The sequence below is a fragment of the Fragaria vesca genome, linkage group LG7 (assembly GCF_000184155.1).
Source record: "Fragaria vesca subsp. vesca linkage group LG7, FraVesHawaii_1.0, whole genome shotgun sequence".
Lineage (NCBI taxonomy): Eukaryota > Viridiplantae > Streptophyta > Magnoliopsida > Rosales > Rosaceae > Fragaria > Fragaria vesca.
In genome coordinates, this window is record NC_020497.1 from 8,598,634 (window position 1) to 8,614,268 (window position 15,635).

Sequence of the window (15,635 nt, forward strand, 5' to 3'; positions counted from 1 at the left end):
TATATATATATATATATACGTACCTTCACCTTAATTTTTACCAGGACATACTATGAGCAGCCCACATCGATCACCTTCTAAGGACTTGGAGCCGACACACTAGCTAGTTGACAGCTGCTTTCACAGTTGTTCGTATTTCATAAATCTAAGAATTTCATCTCTGACTATGAAATACGAATGCCCCTGACTGTCCATGTTAATCATTACTCCGATTTCGAAGGCCAACGAAATATGACCGAAAGCCTATGATGTTATCCCATGTTAATGTATCCAGAGGGTAAGCTTGCTTTAAACACTCTAATTTCTTCAAAGTAATAGCATAAGAGGTATGACTCGACCAATTAAGGTCAAGAGCGTATCGTCGGTAGAAGGGACGAGCCGACCGATGCACACCTGATGACGGATCGGTCGACCCAACCCAAGGTCCAACTACGAGCTGCTTGCACTAGACTTGACTTCCAATGGATCCTCATTAAGCGGTTTAGATTTTAGACCATACTCATTTTAATTACCAGACTCAAAGAGTCAGGTATTGTTATTTATTGTTACTACCTCCCCATTTTTCTGAAAAAAACAAAAAAAAATGTAATTAGGCGGGTGTAAATTATGAACTTAATTACTTTTCACCCTCGACAGTAAAATAATGGAATTTGGCGATTTGCAACAAAAACAAAAGGGAGAAAGAAAGGAAATCTGCAATTTAAGTCCAAAACGATGACTTTTTGTTGCCGTTGTGTTGTTTAATCACACACGAGACTAGAGCAGAGCACAGCAAAAGCCGAGATCTCTCCACTTGTTGTTGTTGGGTCTTCGAATCATCACTCTCCGATCTCCTCCTCTCTGTTTCACTCTCAATCCAATTCAAAGGTACATTCACCTCTCTTCTCTTCCTCTTCTTCTAATTCAATAAACACCGACACTTTTGTTCAATTCCTCGCAATTCAGATATTCTTGTTTTGCTTTTAGTTTTCATTTCCTGCGTCAGTCCTTACTGAATTGGATCGTTCATTATAATCATTACCACAATTTGAATTAAATTTTAGACAACTGTAGAATTAGATTCGGAGAGGACAATGTGAAACTATAGACCTTGATGTATAACTAATCTACTCGTGTGTCTGTGCAATTGTTCTAGTGAGCAGTGAATAAGCATGTTGCAATATGCATAACTTTTCCACTTGTTTTCTATGCATTTTTGCAAACAAGATAAATGTTGATAACTTGATATTGTCTTCCTATGTCCAATGCTAGCGATTATCTCTCTGTAAGCTGTAAGTTTGGATAAGGTGGTATCACAGTTTTTCTTTGTTCTTAGGATAGGAAAGTGTTTGTTTGGATTGGTAAAAGGATGATGTAAGTTGTTTCGTGTCGAGTTGTTTTAGTACTGATATGATGAGAATTATGAGGTGAAATGTAAGAGGGCTGCCTAGTAAAAGAAAGAGATCATTGATTTGGAATAGTGCAGCTGATATAGTAATATTGGAGGAAGTGAAGAAGGTTGAATTTGAAACAAGGATAGTTAGGGATATAGTACATGGGATGCATGATACCATTATTGGGCTTCAAGTCTAGATTGGGAGAGCGAAAGGACTGGTAAGAATTCGGAACACCGGATGCGATAAGTGCCGGATTCAGTGGTGGGGGTGATTTTCAGTATGTATGAATTGCAAAGGTCTGAACGGTAATGACTGGTGGTTTTCAGAATTGTCTTACATGGAGTGAGAAAGAACATCTTTCTTGGAAGAATTGATGTATCTGTTTTTGTGTGGTTCCAGATGGTGCATTGGTTGAGAATTCATGTAATGCAATTTGATTTTAAAAAATCAAGAGGCGAGATTCACTGAAAGCATGAAGGAATTCAATGATTTCATCGGAGACAAATCCATCACTTCTCAACGCTTTTACATGGTCCATTGAAAGGGGACATGGTAGTTCTGTGTAGCTTAGATTGTTTTTTTTTTTTTTTTTTCCTACTTACGGGGAGGATGATTTATCAAATGCAAGTTAGTTTTCCCTGGATATTCTTATCACATGATCTCCATGTTTTATGGATATGAGTAACGGTAATCCTAGACCATCTAGATATGAAATGTGGCTTTGGACACCCTTCTATTCGAGGAAACAATGAGAAATTGTGGGGCGAAACAAATTTCCAGGGCTGGGAGGGCTTCAAATTTATGAGAAATTCAAGGAGCTTGAAAGAAAATGAAATTAGTATTGGGGGAAGGGAAACATTTGGTGATGTTAGAAGGGAGAAGGAGGAGGCGAAGGCTATCATTTAGGAGTTGGAATCAGAAGAGACAGACAGAGTGAAGGTATGGGGAAAATTCAAGGGAAGATTGGTAGAGCTAGCATTTAGAGATGCTACCATCTTCTTTGCAAAGGATGATGAACAGAACTTGGCCAATGCAAAATTTGTTCTAGAATAGCTTTAGGTTTGGTTTCAGGGCTGAAAATAACTAAACCCAAATTTTTCTAGGAATAATACAGATAGCGGCAACAAATTGTGCTTGGCAGCACAGTTGCTGGTGTCCTAAAAGAAGTTTAATTGATGAGGAGGCAGGTGAAGTAGCAAAGTCAGCATGTTATAAAGAATTAGTTTGGTGATTTGAGAATGGCTTAGACGAGATGTAATGAAAGCTTCTGGTTCTTTCCTTGCTAGCCCTCTCACAACTTTCTGATTGAGATAATTCAGAACCAAAATTACTTACCTAGTTAGGGTGAACACTTACTTTTGCTTTTCTCCTCACTATTGTATCATGTGCAAGGGAATTGTGGTTTTTTGTTTTGTTCTTTGGTCAAAACCTGCAAGGGAAATAATGACAAAAGGGATTGTTATATGTTGGCCCTTAATTTGGGTGCTCTGGATGGAAAAGCATAGAAGAAGTTTTGAACGCTACATAGGTGCAGCAGTGGAGGAACTTTGGGAGAGTAGGATTGTGGTTTACTTTCTTGCTTCTGTTCCGGTGGCGTTAAAAGACTACAGCTTCTTTTGTTATGCCAGATTATAAGGCTGCAGTAGGTCACATTTTATAGTGTTTGTGTGATCCTAGCTGCTGCTGTTGTAATTTAATGAATTTTCTGGTGCTCATCTCTTTTTTGGACATCTTGTCCACTTTCAATGTATCATTCTCTTGATTTGTTTTGAAAAAGAAGAAGAGGAAAGGTAGTTAGTCTTGTTACTGTTTAATTGATTCTACTATAAGAAATCTAAAGCAATTGTCTATCAGCAGACTGCTGGTATGGGAACAGAAGAGATAAAGAAAATTGTGGATGCCAGCAATTGGCAATCTCATTTGGCATATGATCAGTGGGTAGCACTTCCTGTATCTGGTTCACGACCACCAGCTCGCTACAAGGTAGACATAATTTTTTAATAAAATCTAGAAAGAACAGGACATGTTATGTTTAGCACCTTTTTCTCTACTTTGATTCAAAGTTAGGAGCATCTTTTTTATTTGTTTGCAAGTGCACAGTCAAAACTATTTTTTTTAAAGGTACTTATGATATTTTTCAGCAATCTATTCAACAAAAAAATGATGATACTTATCTGCAACATTTCTGACATAAAAAAGGAGAAATTACTTGCCTACTTACCAATGATAATTTTATTTTCACATAGCATGCTGCTGTAGTAGTTCATGAGAACTTGTATATTGTTGGCGGGAGTCGTAATGGAAGGCATCTATCCGATGTTCAGGTAACGTACAGGCTCATCTGCTATTTGATTGAGGTGCCACTTTACGAGTCATGTAATATTAAACTCTTCTTGCAGGTCTTCGACTTTAGAAATTTGTTATGGTCAACTATAAAACTGAATGCAAGTTCCAATAATTTTGAAGATAGTGGTGTACAAGAAGTTGTTCCACCCACCTCTTCTCACAATCTGGTAAGATTTCCTGTGCATGGTCTATTCTTCGTACGTGTTTGTCTATATTTTGATTTATTTGGCTTATCCTTGTCTCTCATAATTAAATTTGGTTTTCACTACCTAGTCTTTAATTATTCCTAACAGGTGAAGTGGGGAAACAAACTCCTTGTCATTGGTGGGAATTCGAAGAAATTGTCTGATAAAATAATAGGTTTGTCACTTCACAGACATCTTGTTAGTTCATGTATAATGTAAAAGATCTTTCTAGCCGTTGAGCCTCTGATAAAGTATATGTTTATAACTTCAACACAATTTTGTTAGTTCATGAATAATGCAAACCTTGATTGATCCATTTGACATGTTTAAAACCTAATGTGATGTTACTGAAATAATAGTGTGGTTCATCGATTTGGAAACACACCTCTCTGGCGTCATGGAGACTTCAGGAAAAGTTCCGGTATGCTTGGTGAATCCTTCTTTTTCCAACTGCTCAGTGATATTATCTATTTCATTGTAATTTGTACTTTTATTGTTTTTGATTTTGTTTTGGCTTGGTTATTCTTTGCAAATTTACCAGTGGCTAGTGCAATTCACAAAGTTTTCTTCATTTAACTACTAATGTTACGTCATTGATTTGCGATGGCAAAGCGAGTTTAAGAAATCACATCATGCAAAGTGACAATGGACCATAAGATGACGTCTCAATGTTCTCTAACTTTTTTTATTATTGATCCCCTGTTATGTGATAAGTGAAACATCTTAGTGATTTATATCCCAGGCAGCTCGTGCGGGGCAGTCAACTACACTGGTTGGCTCTAGATTGATAATGTTCGGTGGAGAAGACAGGAGCAGAAAATTGTTGAATGATGTCAATGTTCTTGATTTAGAGACTATGACTTGGGATGTGATGGACACATCGTAAGTATCTATATGCATTAGGTCAACAAAGTTCTGTATCGTGCTTGAGTTCTCATTAATTTTTTTTTTTATTGAATCATGATAGGCAGACCCCTCCAGCTCCAAGATATGATCACACAGCAGCAGTACATGCAGAACGTTACCTTTTAATTTTTGGTGGTTGTTCACATTCTAGTTTCTTCAGTGATCTTCATGTTCTGGACTTACAAGCTGTAAGTGCTTCATTGATCACATCAAAAATTTTCGACTACAAACTGTATACGTCTCAAATTGTAAACACATAATGACATGTATATAATTTGTTTTTGTATGTCATTTTTACAAGCAAATTTCTGGGTTATAAGTATGTTTCTGTGTGTGTGCAACTTATGGCAATTATTTTAACTCTAGGTAACTTGTGCCAATTATTATACATTAAATGTTTAAAAAGTCGCAATTGTTCCTGTAGGTTGGTTATAGGAGCTCTTAATTCGCTATTGTCAGGCCTCAAATGAGTGAGCTAAATACTCGCTTGAGATCAGGAGATTAGCTATTAAACAATTATGTTATGGAAATAAGTCAGTATTTATTCTTCCATATGCCACACATCTTGGCCACTAGGCACTCATCTTTGATAGTGCTTGGAGCATGTTTTTGGAAGCCTTTCCTTGACACCATGATGGCATGACATAATATTACGTTAAAGTACCCTAGCAGATATTCTCTTATTTGAAGCTAATGCATTTTCCAATGAGCTTGAAGCTGCACAAGTTTACCAATTAATTGGAGTATATTTTTTATTTTCTTGAATCCTTCCCATGATCTGCATTTTGTCACAGATGGAGTGGTCCCAGCCACAAGTTCAGGGTGATCTTGTAGCTCCTAGGGCAGGTCATGCGGGTATAACTATTGGAGAAAACTGGTATATAGTTGGCGGTGGAGATAACAAAAATGGTATGTTTTATATAATGAAAACTCCTTTGTGTTCTTCTATATAGTCCTGTAACTTTTATTGTATCATTAGTAAACCCGCTTTGCTAGCTTTTATAGTGCAGACTGTATTTTTTACAGGTTGCCCAGAAACACTGGCCTTAAATATGTCTAAGCTAGTGTGGTCAGTGTCAACAACTGTAAAGCAAAGGGATCCACTTGCTAGTGAGGTCTCTACTTTGTTCATATCTACAATTTCTTCATCTTGTTCCTTATTAGTGAGAGTTATAGTAAATTTGTATCTTTCAAAAATTAAACATTGATAATTCATTTTTTGTTCCTTTATTCAGAGATGGCATTTTGTGAAGAAAAATACACAAAAAAAAAAAAAAAACTAATCACTGCTTAAAACTTGGTGTGATAATTGTGATGACTAAAAGTTAGTTAAACAAGGGTTATTCTGTTCTTCAATTTAGGTTTTGTTATTTCATGTGCACATAAAGAAGATATATTTAGGATGAAAGTCATTCATCTTTCTTTCTCCCTGTTCAATTGATAATTGCAGTAAATCCCACATATTCTTTGTATGTATAGATGTATGTATGTATGAACTTAAGCAAGTGATATGATACTGTCAAGTGTACAGTAATCTATTATACTTTGTGTCCCAATTTGTTGCATAAAAGGTTTACTATCAATGTGAGTTGTAAATGAAGATTTGTGATCGATTCAAGCCGTCAACTTGTTTACTTAAAATTTTACTATGATGTTTTGTATCTCAATTAATAAATATCATTTGGGAACAGGGTCTAACTGTCTGTTCTGTGAATCTTGATGGAAAGAAGCATTTGGTTGCCTTTGGTGGCTATAATGGGAACTATAGCAATGAGGTATGTTATCTGATAGAAGAAGCATTTTCTTATTTCGTTACTTGAATATCTGCATGGACTCAATCCGAGTTGCCTTATATTTGTGTTGGAAAGGGGAAAGTGCAGTGGTAATGCTGGTGTATCCATTAACTTCCACTCACTGATATTTGAAGTTAGGATAGATGTAATGTGGATCTGTATGTCGGCCATAGTGATCAGGATCTACCTTTAAGATATGATAAACCTTTTGAATAGTCTAGTACTTTTGCAACACCCTTGCAATGTATAATTTGCTTGACAATTTCTTTATTTGCATTTGTTGGTGGAACTTTACTAACAAAACATTGCTTACCATGCTATGGTTTGTCTGTGCTATCAAAACATTGCTTACCGCCTTTTTTTAAGTCACTACAGAATAGTATGGGCATATAAGTAAACATTAGGTCAGACAAACCGAAAGATATTAGGTTTTCTAAAACTCATCTTTTGCTTTTACATTTTCTGAGGGTTGTAATAGAGATTCCCTATTAGGGATGATAGGGATGTGAAAAATGATTATCACTGCCAAACCGAATATATGTTCTTAGTTTCAAGGGCATATACCTTTCTCCAAAAGGGTACTGGGTGAATGGAATCTCCCCTGTTTGCGGGCCTATTGTGTGTTTAGCACCAACAGGCAAAAGAATAGAAGGAGAAGCTATCTTGAAGTGCATGCAAGTAGCATCTGTAGTTCTAAAGGGTAGTTTTTCCATTAAAAGTTTTTCTTCTATTCTATTAGGTCTCTTTGAACTGTAGGCATTTGTAATTGAAGAATGGAAACTAAAGTATTTTTCTGGCGTCTTGGTAATGAAATGGAACATGGATTATAAGCATTTTGTTTTATTTGTTCTCTATACTGGACAAGTTCATGTTCTGAAACTCTCGGTTAATAGTTCCAAATGCTGATGTTTATCATTGTTGTTGCTTGTAATTTGCTTGTCTCACGGATCATATGTGATGTTTTGCAACACTAAGTATTCTGAATGTGGGGTTATCTGAGTTCTCTATTATGGCTTATATGCTGCCTTCTTTTTGAAGGTTTTTGTTATGAGACCTAAACCAAATGACTCTTCACAACGGAAGATATTCCAGTCACCAGCAGCTGCTGCAGCAGCAGCTTCTGTTACTGCTGCCTATGCCTTGACTAAATCAGAAAAGTTGAATTTCACAACAGTACAGTCAAACTCCCATGGAGCTGAAAATCATCGCTATGAACAAGATTTCACAATTGACATAGAAGCCCTGAGAGAAGAGAAAGGTGTGCTGGAATTGTCTCTTTCCGAAGTCAGGAAAGAAAATGCTAGGGTCACCCAGGAGATAGATGAAGTCAACAATACTCACAGTGAGTTGTCCAAGGTATGCTTTTTGTATACATTTATTGAGAAGTTTCCTGTGTTAAAATCCGTATTTTCATACGATTAATATTCTCATACAGGAACTGCAGTCCGTCCAAGGGCAACTTGTAGCTGAGAGATCAAGATGTTTTAAATTGGAGGTCATTATCTTTTATATACATTAGTTGGTTTGGAAGATGAAGTCCTTCAACAACAATTAATTTTATACAGTGGCTAATTTCTTGTCCTGTATTGTATTTCTAGGCTCAAATCAGTGAACTACAGAAGATACTAGAATCAGTGCAGTCAATTGAGGATGAGGTACAGGCACTTCGTGGACAAAAATCTGCAATGGAACGGGACATGGAGCTTGCTTCATCTGTTCAGAGACAGGGTTCTGGTGGTGTTTGGCGATGGATTGCGGGTAGTGATGGCAACGCATAAATCTTGCTCAAAAAGAGCCAAGCTGGAAGTGATAACCCAAATATTGAAACAGGAATCGACTGTGACGCAGGCTCCCAAGAGGGTGAGCCGAAGCGCAGAAGTTAGCATGTTGGAAGTATACAAATGTTGAAGTTTTTGGTGACATTGACTACAGGGCATTTTACATTAAGATAGACACTCCAGGGTCATAGTGATGAGAACTACAGTGGATTCCACCAATATTGTTCAATTAGAATTCACATACTTTTGAGCCACGAAAACTAAAAGCCTCAAATTTTTTTCCTCATATATTCCTATTTTTCCATAACCTTCACAACCAACATTTCCACCGTCGCTCTGCCTTCGTTGCTACCTTAACCTTGACGCCCAAGGCTGCTGCCTCTCGTGGTTAGCATGTTATATTCTGTTATGTAGCAATACACGAGTTATCACTATCCCAAAAAGAAGTAAAAAACGGAAGTAGTGGAAAGTTTAACTATTTGTTTTGTGACTGCTGCCTAGAATTTAAGGTTAGAATTCCTCGGGCCAGATCCCACTGGCCGGTGAAAAGACGAGGGAGCCTGTGGTTCACTGCCTTGAGGAGTTGGAATAGTTTGAGGATTGTGAGGTGCCACTGATATCAAGTTATCAACGAGGCAGTTTTGAACTGATAAAACTCATGAGAGTTCAACATGCTAAACGGTGAGCTCAATTCCTTTCGGTACATTAATCCACCGACATAATAGTGGTAGACCACATATGTACTAGTATACCAATTAACTTCTGCTAGTATTTTGTATACCAAAGACCATAACAAGACATTTGTTTCAACTGTCATTAGATAAAAGAAACTGCAATTAAACGACATTTTTTCACAAGAAAGAAAAGAAAGCAGACGTCAAATTTAGATGAAGACAAAACAAGAGCAATTCTTTGAAAATACAATAGCTTCCATAACAATATTCAAAGGGGTTACAATATAGTAGTCTTAAGTAGTCACAGCATATTTGCAATTGGGGTCTTAGTTACACTGATGGAGTGCCATACCAACTGGATAGCGAAAGATATGTATTTAACTTTTGATTGGTATCTTCTGGGATTCTGATATCTATAAAAACCTATCCTCAACTGCTTTCATGCATCAATCTGCACTTACATGCAAAGAGATATAGAGGAAAAGCAAACAGAGAGAAAATGACTTCCTTCTTTTCAAAAGGGTCTACTCTAGTCATTCTTCTTTTAGCAATTTGCTTGGTTAGCTCAACAATGTCGTCCAAGTGGAAGAATTAGAGGAAGGAAGCCCCCTCCTGGACAATGTAACCAGGAGGATGACTCTGACTGCTGTAAAGCTGGAAAAATGTACCCAACATACACTTGCTCACCACCAATGTCCGGTAACACCCAGGCATACCTCACTCTCAACAGCTTCGAGGCAGGTGGTGACGGAGGAGGCCCATCCGAATGTGACGGCAAGTATCACAATGACAACACTCCGGTTGTTGCATTATCCACCGGATGGTACAATGGTGGATCAAGGTGCCTTAACAACATCAGGATAAATGGTAATGGGCGCAGCGTGGTGGCCATGGTGGTGGATGAGTGTGACTCTACTGAGGGATGTGATGCGGACCATGATTATCAGCCTCCTTGTCCAAACAACATTGTCGATGCCTCCAAGGCTGTCTGGAAAGCCTTAGGAGTATCCGAGGACAACTGGGGTGGCTTGGATATTACATGGTCCGACGCTTAGTTACATCTCAGTTGGTCTGTCTAGATTGTTGCTTCTTTTGTGGGGTTTGATGTTGCTTATCGTTGTTGTATATGTAACTTTTTTCTGTTGTATACATATCTATGTGTGTGGGGAATTTATGATATGTCTTGTGATTACCTTCAATCCTTCATCATCATCTCTGCCCAGACTTGAATCATTCTTGTTTCACCACCCAAACCAGAGAGACCATGAAGACGAAATAAATTAAATAAAAAATTTAAAGTATAGAATATCCATTATTTATGTTATTATAGGATAAATGCCAACCTGCTGTGGCATTTAATTGGTAGCCCCAACGGTAATAATCTGAAAACGGTCAGAAAGCGTGGGATTTACGCTAATAGTTTCTTGATCCCCAAGAAGTTCCAACGGTAACATTTCCTCTTCTCTCTTTTATAAACCCATCACAATTTCACTCACAAGTCACAATTCTCTGTCTCCAAAGTTTCTCTCTGTCTTTGATTGATTGTGGAAGATGGCTTACCCTCCTCTGGGTGTGGGTTTCCGATTTCGCCCAACTGACCGGGAATTGGTGGCTTACTATCTCCACAACCGGGCTGTTATGGGTGATCAATTTCAGTCCAGTTTCGTCTTCAATTGTCCAGATATCTACGGGCAAACTGAGCCCTGGATCATTTGGGACTTGTTCGGTGGAAACTTGATAGAAGAGGGAGAAGCTCTGTATTTCTTCACTCAGCGCAAGAAGTTGAATCCCAAAGCCAAAAGGTTTCATAGGAAAGTGGGTTCCGGAACTTGGAGTGCGCAGTCTAAAGATGATGTTGTTTCTGCTGATCATCATGTTATTGGTACTAAAAGAGAATTTCGATATGAGAAGGGATCTGATCCACTTCAAAATGGGGTTTGGTTGATGCAGGAGTACGAGCTCACATCCCTCAATGATATGGTGCTCTGCACCCTCAGGAAAAGCTCCAGACCCCCAGCAGAAACAGCTTCTTCATCTACTGCTGCTCCTCCTCTGAATCAGAGTGTTGATGAGAATTTTGGCAACAAAATGAAAAGGAAGATGAATTTCTGTGAGGAGGAGGAGGAGGAGGACTCTTGCAAAAGAAAAAAGTTGGAACCTCCTAAACCCTCTTACTTGTATGAGCAACACTTTGATGTTGATAAGCTCTTTGATTTTGATCATCAACCCAAGACTCCAGACCACATGGTTTCTGTTGCTCAACCTTTTGTTCAAGTTGAAAAGAGCAATGATGATCTCATCATGCCTTCATTAATTAGTGATGATGAAAGCCTTGAGGCTGTTCAGGTCATGGCCTCAGTTGGTCAATCAATATGTGCTGCTACTATTAATTCTCTAATGGATAGTCCAATTTCATTTGAGCATTTTGATGCTGAAGTTGATGAATTCCTTGGCTTGACTGCTGATGATTATAATAATAATAATAATGAGGATGGTATTTCTCAGTTCTCAAGTTCTGATTTAAGTTGTTTGGACTGAATGAAGAATGAATAGCCTTCAAGGGAATGGCTCTTAAAATCTGGAAACAATTTAACAAAGTTAGCACCAAAAAAGAAGGACAAAGTAAGAAGAAACTTGAATATGCCAATATGGACACAATGAGAACTGGAGATTCATCCAAATTATGAGCATATAAAAAAACAAAAAGAAAAACAACTTTTCACAAAAGAAAAGAAGAAAAAACATAATTTTAGACTATTAGAAGGTTTCAATCAATCTAGTAGATTAGATAATTCTCAACAAAAAAAAAAAAAAAACAACAAAAAAAAAAAAAGAAAGAAAAAGAAATCTAGTAGATTAGATGGATCTCCATGCTGCTCTCAATGAATGACAAAACTAGCCAATCTGTTGGGAGCATATCGTCAGTCACAAACTGTTCATCTTGCTGACCATAATTTTCACTATGCCAACTTTCTTTCATGTCAGTTTACTCTACTTTTAGACTTGCTGCATCAGGAAAATGAAATTTCGTCTTTCTTCTTTTTACTAATTGATTGATCATGTGTGGTTTGCCCTTTGTTCAGTAAAACATACTAATTCAGATATTTGTTATGCATGTGTGGATTAAAAGGTTTTAGGAATGAGAATCAAATTGTATCAAGCCATTCGACGTCTCTTGATGTTTATTTCCTCCCTTCTGAGTTTTGGCTGATATTTGTTTTTCGAGTAAATAATTCTAAAATCAGCATTGAAATCACTAGAGAATGGTTTGACCGATACTTTGTTAGTGTGCAATGTGTTTGCTCACTGTACTTCAAAATCTATATGAGTTCGTGCTTAGAATGGAGAAACTCGATCAATAGTCAGATTCAAACGACAATGACACAGTATTCTTTCTTTCCACTTTAAAATCTTTAAGCTTCTCTTTTTGACTTTATATATGTATACATGGTACTAAGTCTCTTCACTCTCCGATAAATGGAATATTAGACGATCCATCAGCCATTTCTCTTTCTAAAATCATACAGCCTCTAGCTCTCTATCTTCTATGAAAGAAGTTGGCCTGCAGGAAAATGCATTACAGTCTGGAGACGATTTGTTGTTTGTTTTGTAAGCTAACAAGTTCCTTCCTCAAAATTTTGCTTGCAGCTGATCTTGGAATGGCAGATATAAACCCAACTTTTCTGACTTTTTTGTAAGGAGCTACCTGAAATTTCCAAAGAGATAAGTTAAAAGGGTTCTGTCATAGGTTAGTGTTGTTTCCAAACAGAAGCAATAAGTGGAAGACATACCTGGCCGGCAACAAATTGAATGACTTGGTCTTCAGTGATCAGTTCAGTACTAGTTGCCCTCACCACATATGCCATCGGTATTTGTCCTGCTTCTTCATCTTCAACCCTGCATATATTTTTTTTATTAGTTAAATTCAATGAGAAAGATCAACAATCCCAAAAAATGAAAATAATAACAAGCAACAAGAACAAAAATTGGAGATTCCAAGGCAACTCACGGTATGACAGCGGCATCAAGAATTTGAGGATGACTCAAGAGTATTGCTTCCAATTCAGCAGGAGCAACCTGTAAGGGGAATAGGGGTTCGAAAGAGTTAAAAGTAAAGGTGTGATTTGGAAAACATTTCATTGGTGCTATCAGATGAGTTTTGTACCTGATAACCATTATGCTTGATAAGCTCCTTGATACGATCAACAATGTAAAGCAGTCCATCCTCATCAAAATAACAAAGATCACCAGTTTTCAACCACCCTTCTTCATCAATAGTAGCAATTGTTGCTTCCACATTCCCCAAATACTCTTTCATGATAGTTGGACTTTTCAGCCATAGCTCTCCTTCCTTATAAGGTCCCAAAGCTTGTCCAGTTTCAATATCCACAACCTTAGCTGCAAATTTTGGAACCAGATGCCCACATGAGCCGGTGTGTTTCTTAGCTTGTTCATCTGAAATAAAGAAAGTCGTTGCACCGCAACTTTCAGTTAGGCCATAACCTGGCCTCAGCTCAACCCAAGGAAACTTCTGTCTGAACTCATCAACCACTTCTTTGCTCAATGGTGCAGCTCCTGAACTAATCCTCCTCAATGATGACAAGTCACACCTGGCTTGTTTTGCATACTTCACTAGTGCAAGAATAACAGGGGGCACAGCAGGTATGTTACTCACTTTATGAGTTTGTATAGCATCCAACATGGCCTTGAACTCAAACCTTTGCATCAGGACAGTGGTGGATCCTGAGCAAAACATTCCAAGAGCAAAGAAAGCGAGTCCGTAGATGTGGAACATAGGAATGAAGCATAAGAACACATCATCTTGAGCTGATGTTTCATCCACAGACCATTTGAGCAGTGTCATAATGGCTATGAAGTTTGCATGTGTTAAAACTACGCCTTTGCTCGTCCCAGTTGTACCTGAAGAGTACAATATGGCTGCAGTGTCCGACTGAGTTGGACGTGCTAGTGCCAACTCGGTTGGAATAGGATCACAGGATTCAATCAACTCTTCAATGGAGAGTGAGTTATCAGTACCATTTGATGGCCTTGATGTTACAATTGTAGGCACACCAGTTGGGACCAACTTGTGAACCTCCTCAGGTGATGCAATAGCGAGTTTGGCACCCGAGTCACGGACTTGTTTGCCGATTTCTGACTCGGTGTTGAGGGGGTTGGCAGTAGTTAGTATTGCACCAACTGAAAAAACTGCCAAACATATTGTTGGGTATAAGAGTGAGTTTGGTGACAACACAAACACCACATCACCTTTCTGAACTCCAAGTGCTTGGTGCAAGCCTGAAGCTAGAGACTGAATCGATCGATGAAGTTGTGCATAAGTGACTCGTTGGTTTGTGGCCGAGTCAATGAGGGCAACTCGTGACTCGGCCAGGTGAGGGTGTGGGAACTGTGACAACACAAATGTGGCGGTGTCAAGGTTAGGCGTTGTTGGGATTTTGTGACGGTCACCAAGGTTAAAAATGGAATGGTATACTCCGGTTTGGGGATCAAAACCACCGGTGTGCTCGCCGGATAATTCTTCCATGGACATTGTTGAAATGGTTGCAAATCGGGTACATACAAGTTTAGAGCAAGATATGATAATAAATAGGCCAATTTTTTGGCTGAGTATGTAAAGTTCGAGTGTTGTAGCCTTGTTAGAGACGCCCTTGGAAGTTACAATCAAAATTTATTAATGTACTTAAATTGGTGGCCGGCAAACCAATTCGATGAATATTCCTGTGTGATTTGGGATACATATACATGCTTGATAACAAGACAGACATAAATTCTTGTCTCGTGTATTCTTCAATTCTTGTGTGACAGTTTGTAGAAAAAAGAAAAAGAAAAAAAAAAAGGAAGATTCTGACACAGAGTTCACCTTGCTGACAGGCATATAGAACGAGAAACGCATCAAGTCGATTATATCATTACAGTTTTGTACTCATGGCAGAAGTCACACAGAAGATCAAATTACATTCTTCATCCGAAAACAAACTCGGTGGAATCCAAGAAGTTTAGATCGCATTTTCACTTTCTGTTGAAAAAGTATACACGCTGGCCTAACTCATCAGGTATTAAACTGATGTAAAGATCAAACATACCTTTCTTGTAAAGATCAACAAAGGCCAACCTCACAGCTCTTGCCTACGTTGCTCCATTCTATCCTGCATACCAAAAAATTATATAATGGGCGAAAAAAAACAGTCATCAATTGTAACCCTTCAGCATCAGCAATAAAAATTCAAATAATACTGGATAACCAACCATGACTATTGAGGATGCAAGAGTCAGTGACCATGATTCCATTCATTCAGAATGCTGATAGATAAGCATCACATAATAAACAAAAATATTATGCAGATGAGGCAACTGCAATTCTGCAAAAGCATACACAATAACACTAGTATAAAAATCTTGCCTACATAACAGCCTTGAGAGTTGAGATGATGAAAAGAATATGACCTAAACCCAACTTCAGTATACATCGTAAGGTCTATCGATGCAATCTTATTTACTCTCATCTATGTGCGCACCTGGGTAATCAAAATCTAATCCAAGTTCTATTCTCACCTTA

General features: G+C 38.0%; 3 protein-coding genes and 1 pseudogene across 3 annotated transcripts; 3 read left to right on the forward strand and 1 right to left on the reverse strand.

The window, feature by feature from the left end:
* Positions 1-693: 693 nt before the first annotated feature.
* LOC101299230 (acyl-CoA-binding domain-containing protein 4-like) lies at positions 694-8,494 on the forward strand. Its single transcript, XM_004306967.1, has 14 exons — positions 694-867; positions 3,234-3,359; positions 3,623-3,700; positions 3,776-3,889; positions 4,016-4,082; positions 4,267-4,328; positions 4,650-4,789; positions 4,875-5,001; positions 5,608-5,722; positions 5,840-5,928; positions 6,505-6,588; positions 7,645-7,962; positions 8,042-8,101; positions 8,205-8,494. Exons 2-14 carry the CDS (start codon positions 3,243-3,245, stop codon positions 8,382-8,384), a joined length of 1,551 nt encoding a protein of 516 aa, XP_004307015.1. The 5' UTR covers positions 694-867; positions 3,234-3,242; the 3' UTR covers positions 8,385-8,494.
* Positions 8,495-9,557: 1,063 nt separating this feature from the next.
* LOC101299521 lies at positions 9,558-10,113 on the forward strand (annotated as a pseudogene).
* A 496-nt stretch (positions 10,114-10,609) lies between these two features.
* On the forward strand, positions 10,610-11,596 carry LOC101300863. The gene has a single exon (XM_004308482.1). It carries the CDS (start codon positions 10,610-10,612, stop codon positions 11,594-11,596), a length of 987 nt encoding a protein of 328 aa, XP_004308530.1.
* Positions 11,597-12,635: 1,039 nt separating this feature from the next.
* LOC101301149 (4-coumarate--CoA ligase-like 5-like) lies at positions 12,636-14,609 on the reverse strand. The gene is made up of 4 exons (XM_004308483.1): positions 13,224-14,609; positions 13,068-13,135; positions 12,850-12,955; positions 12,636-12,764 (listed from the first exon to the last, which is right to left on the reverse strand). Exons 1-4 carry the CDS (start codon positions 14,607-14,609, stop codon positions 12,636-12,638), a joined length of 1,689 nt encoding a protein of 562 aa, XP_004308531.1.
* Positions 14,610-15,635: the final 1,026 nt, after the last annotated feature.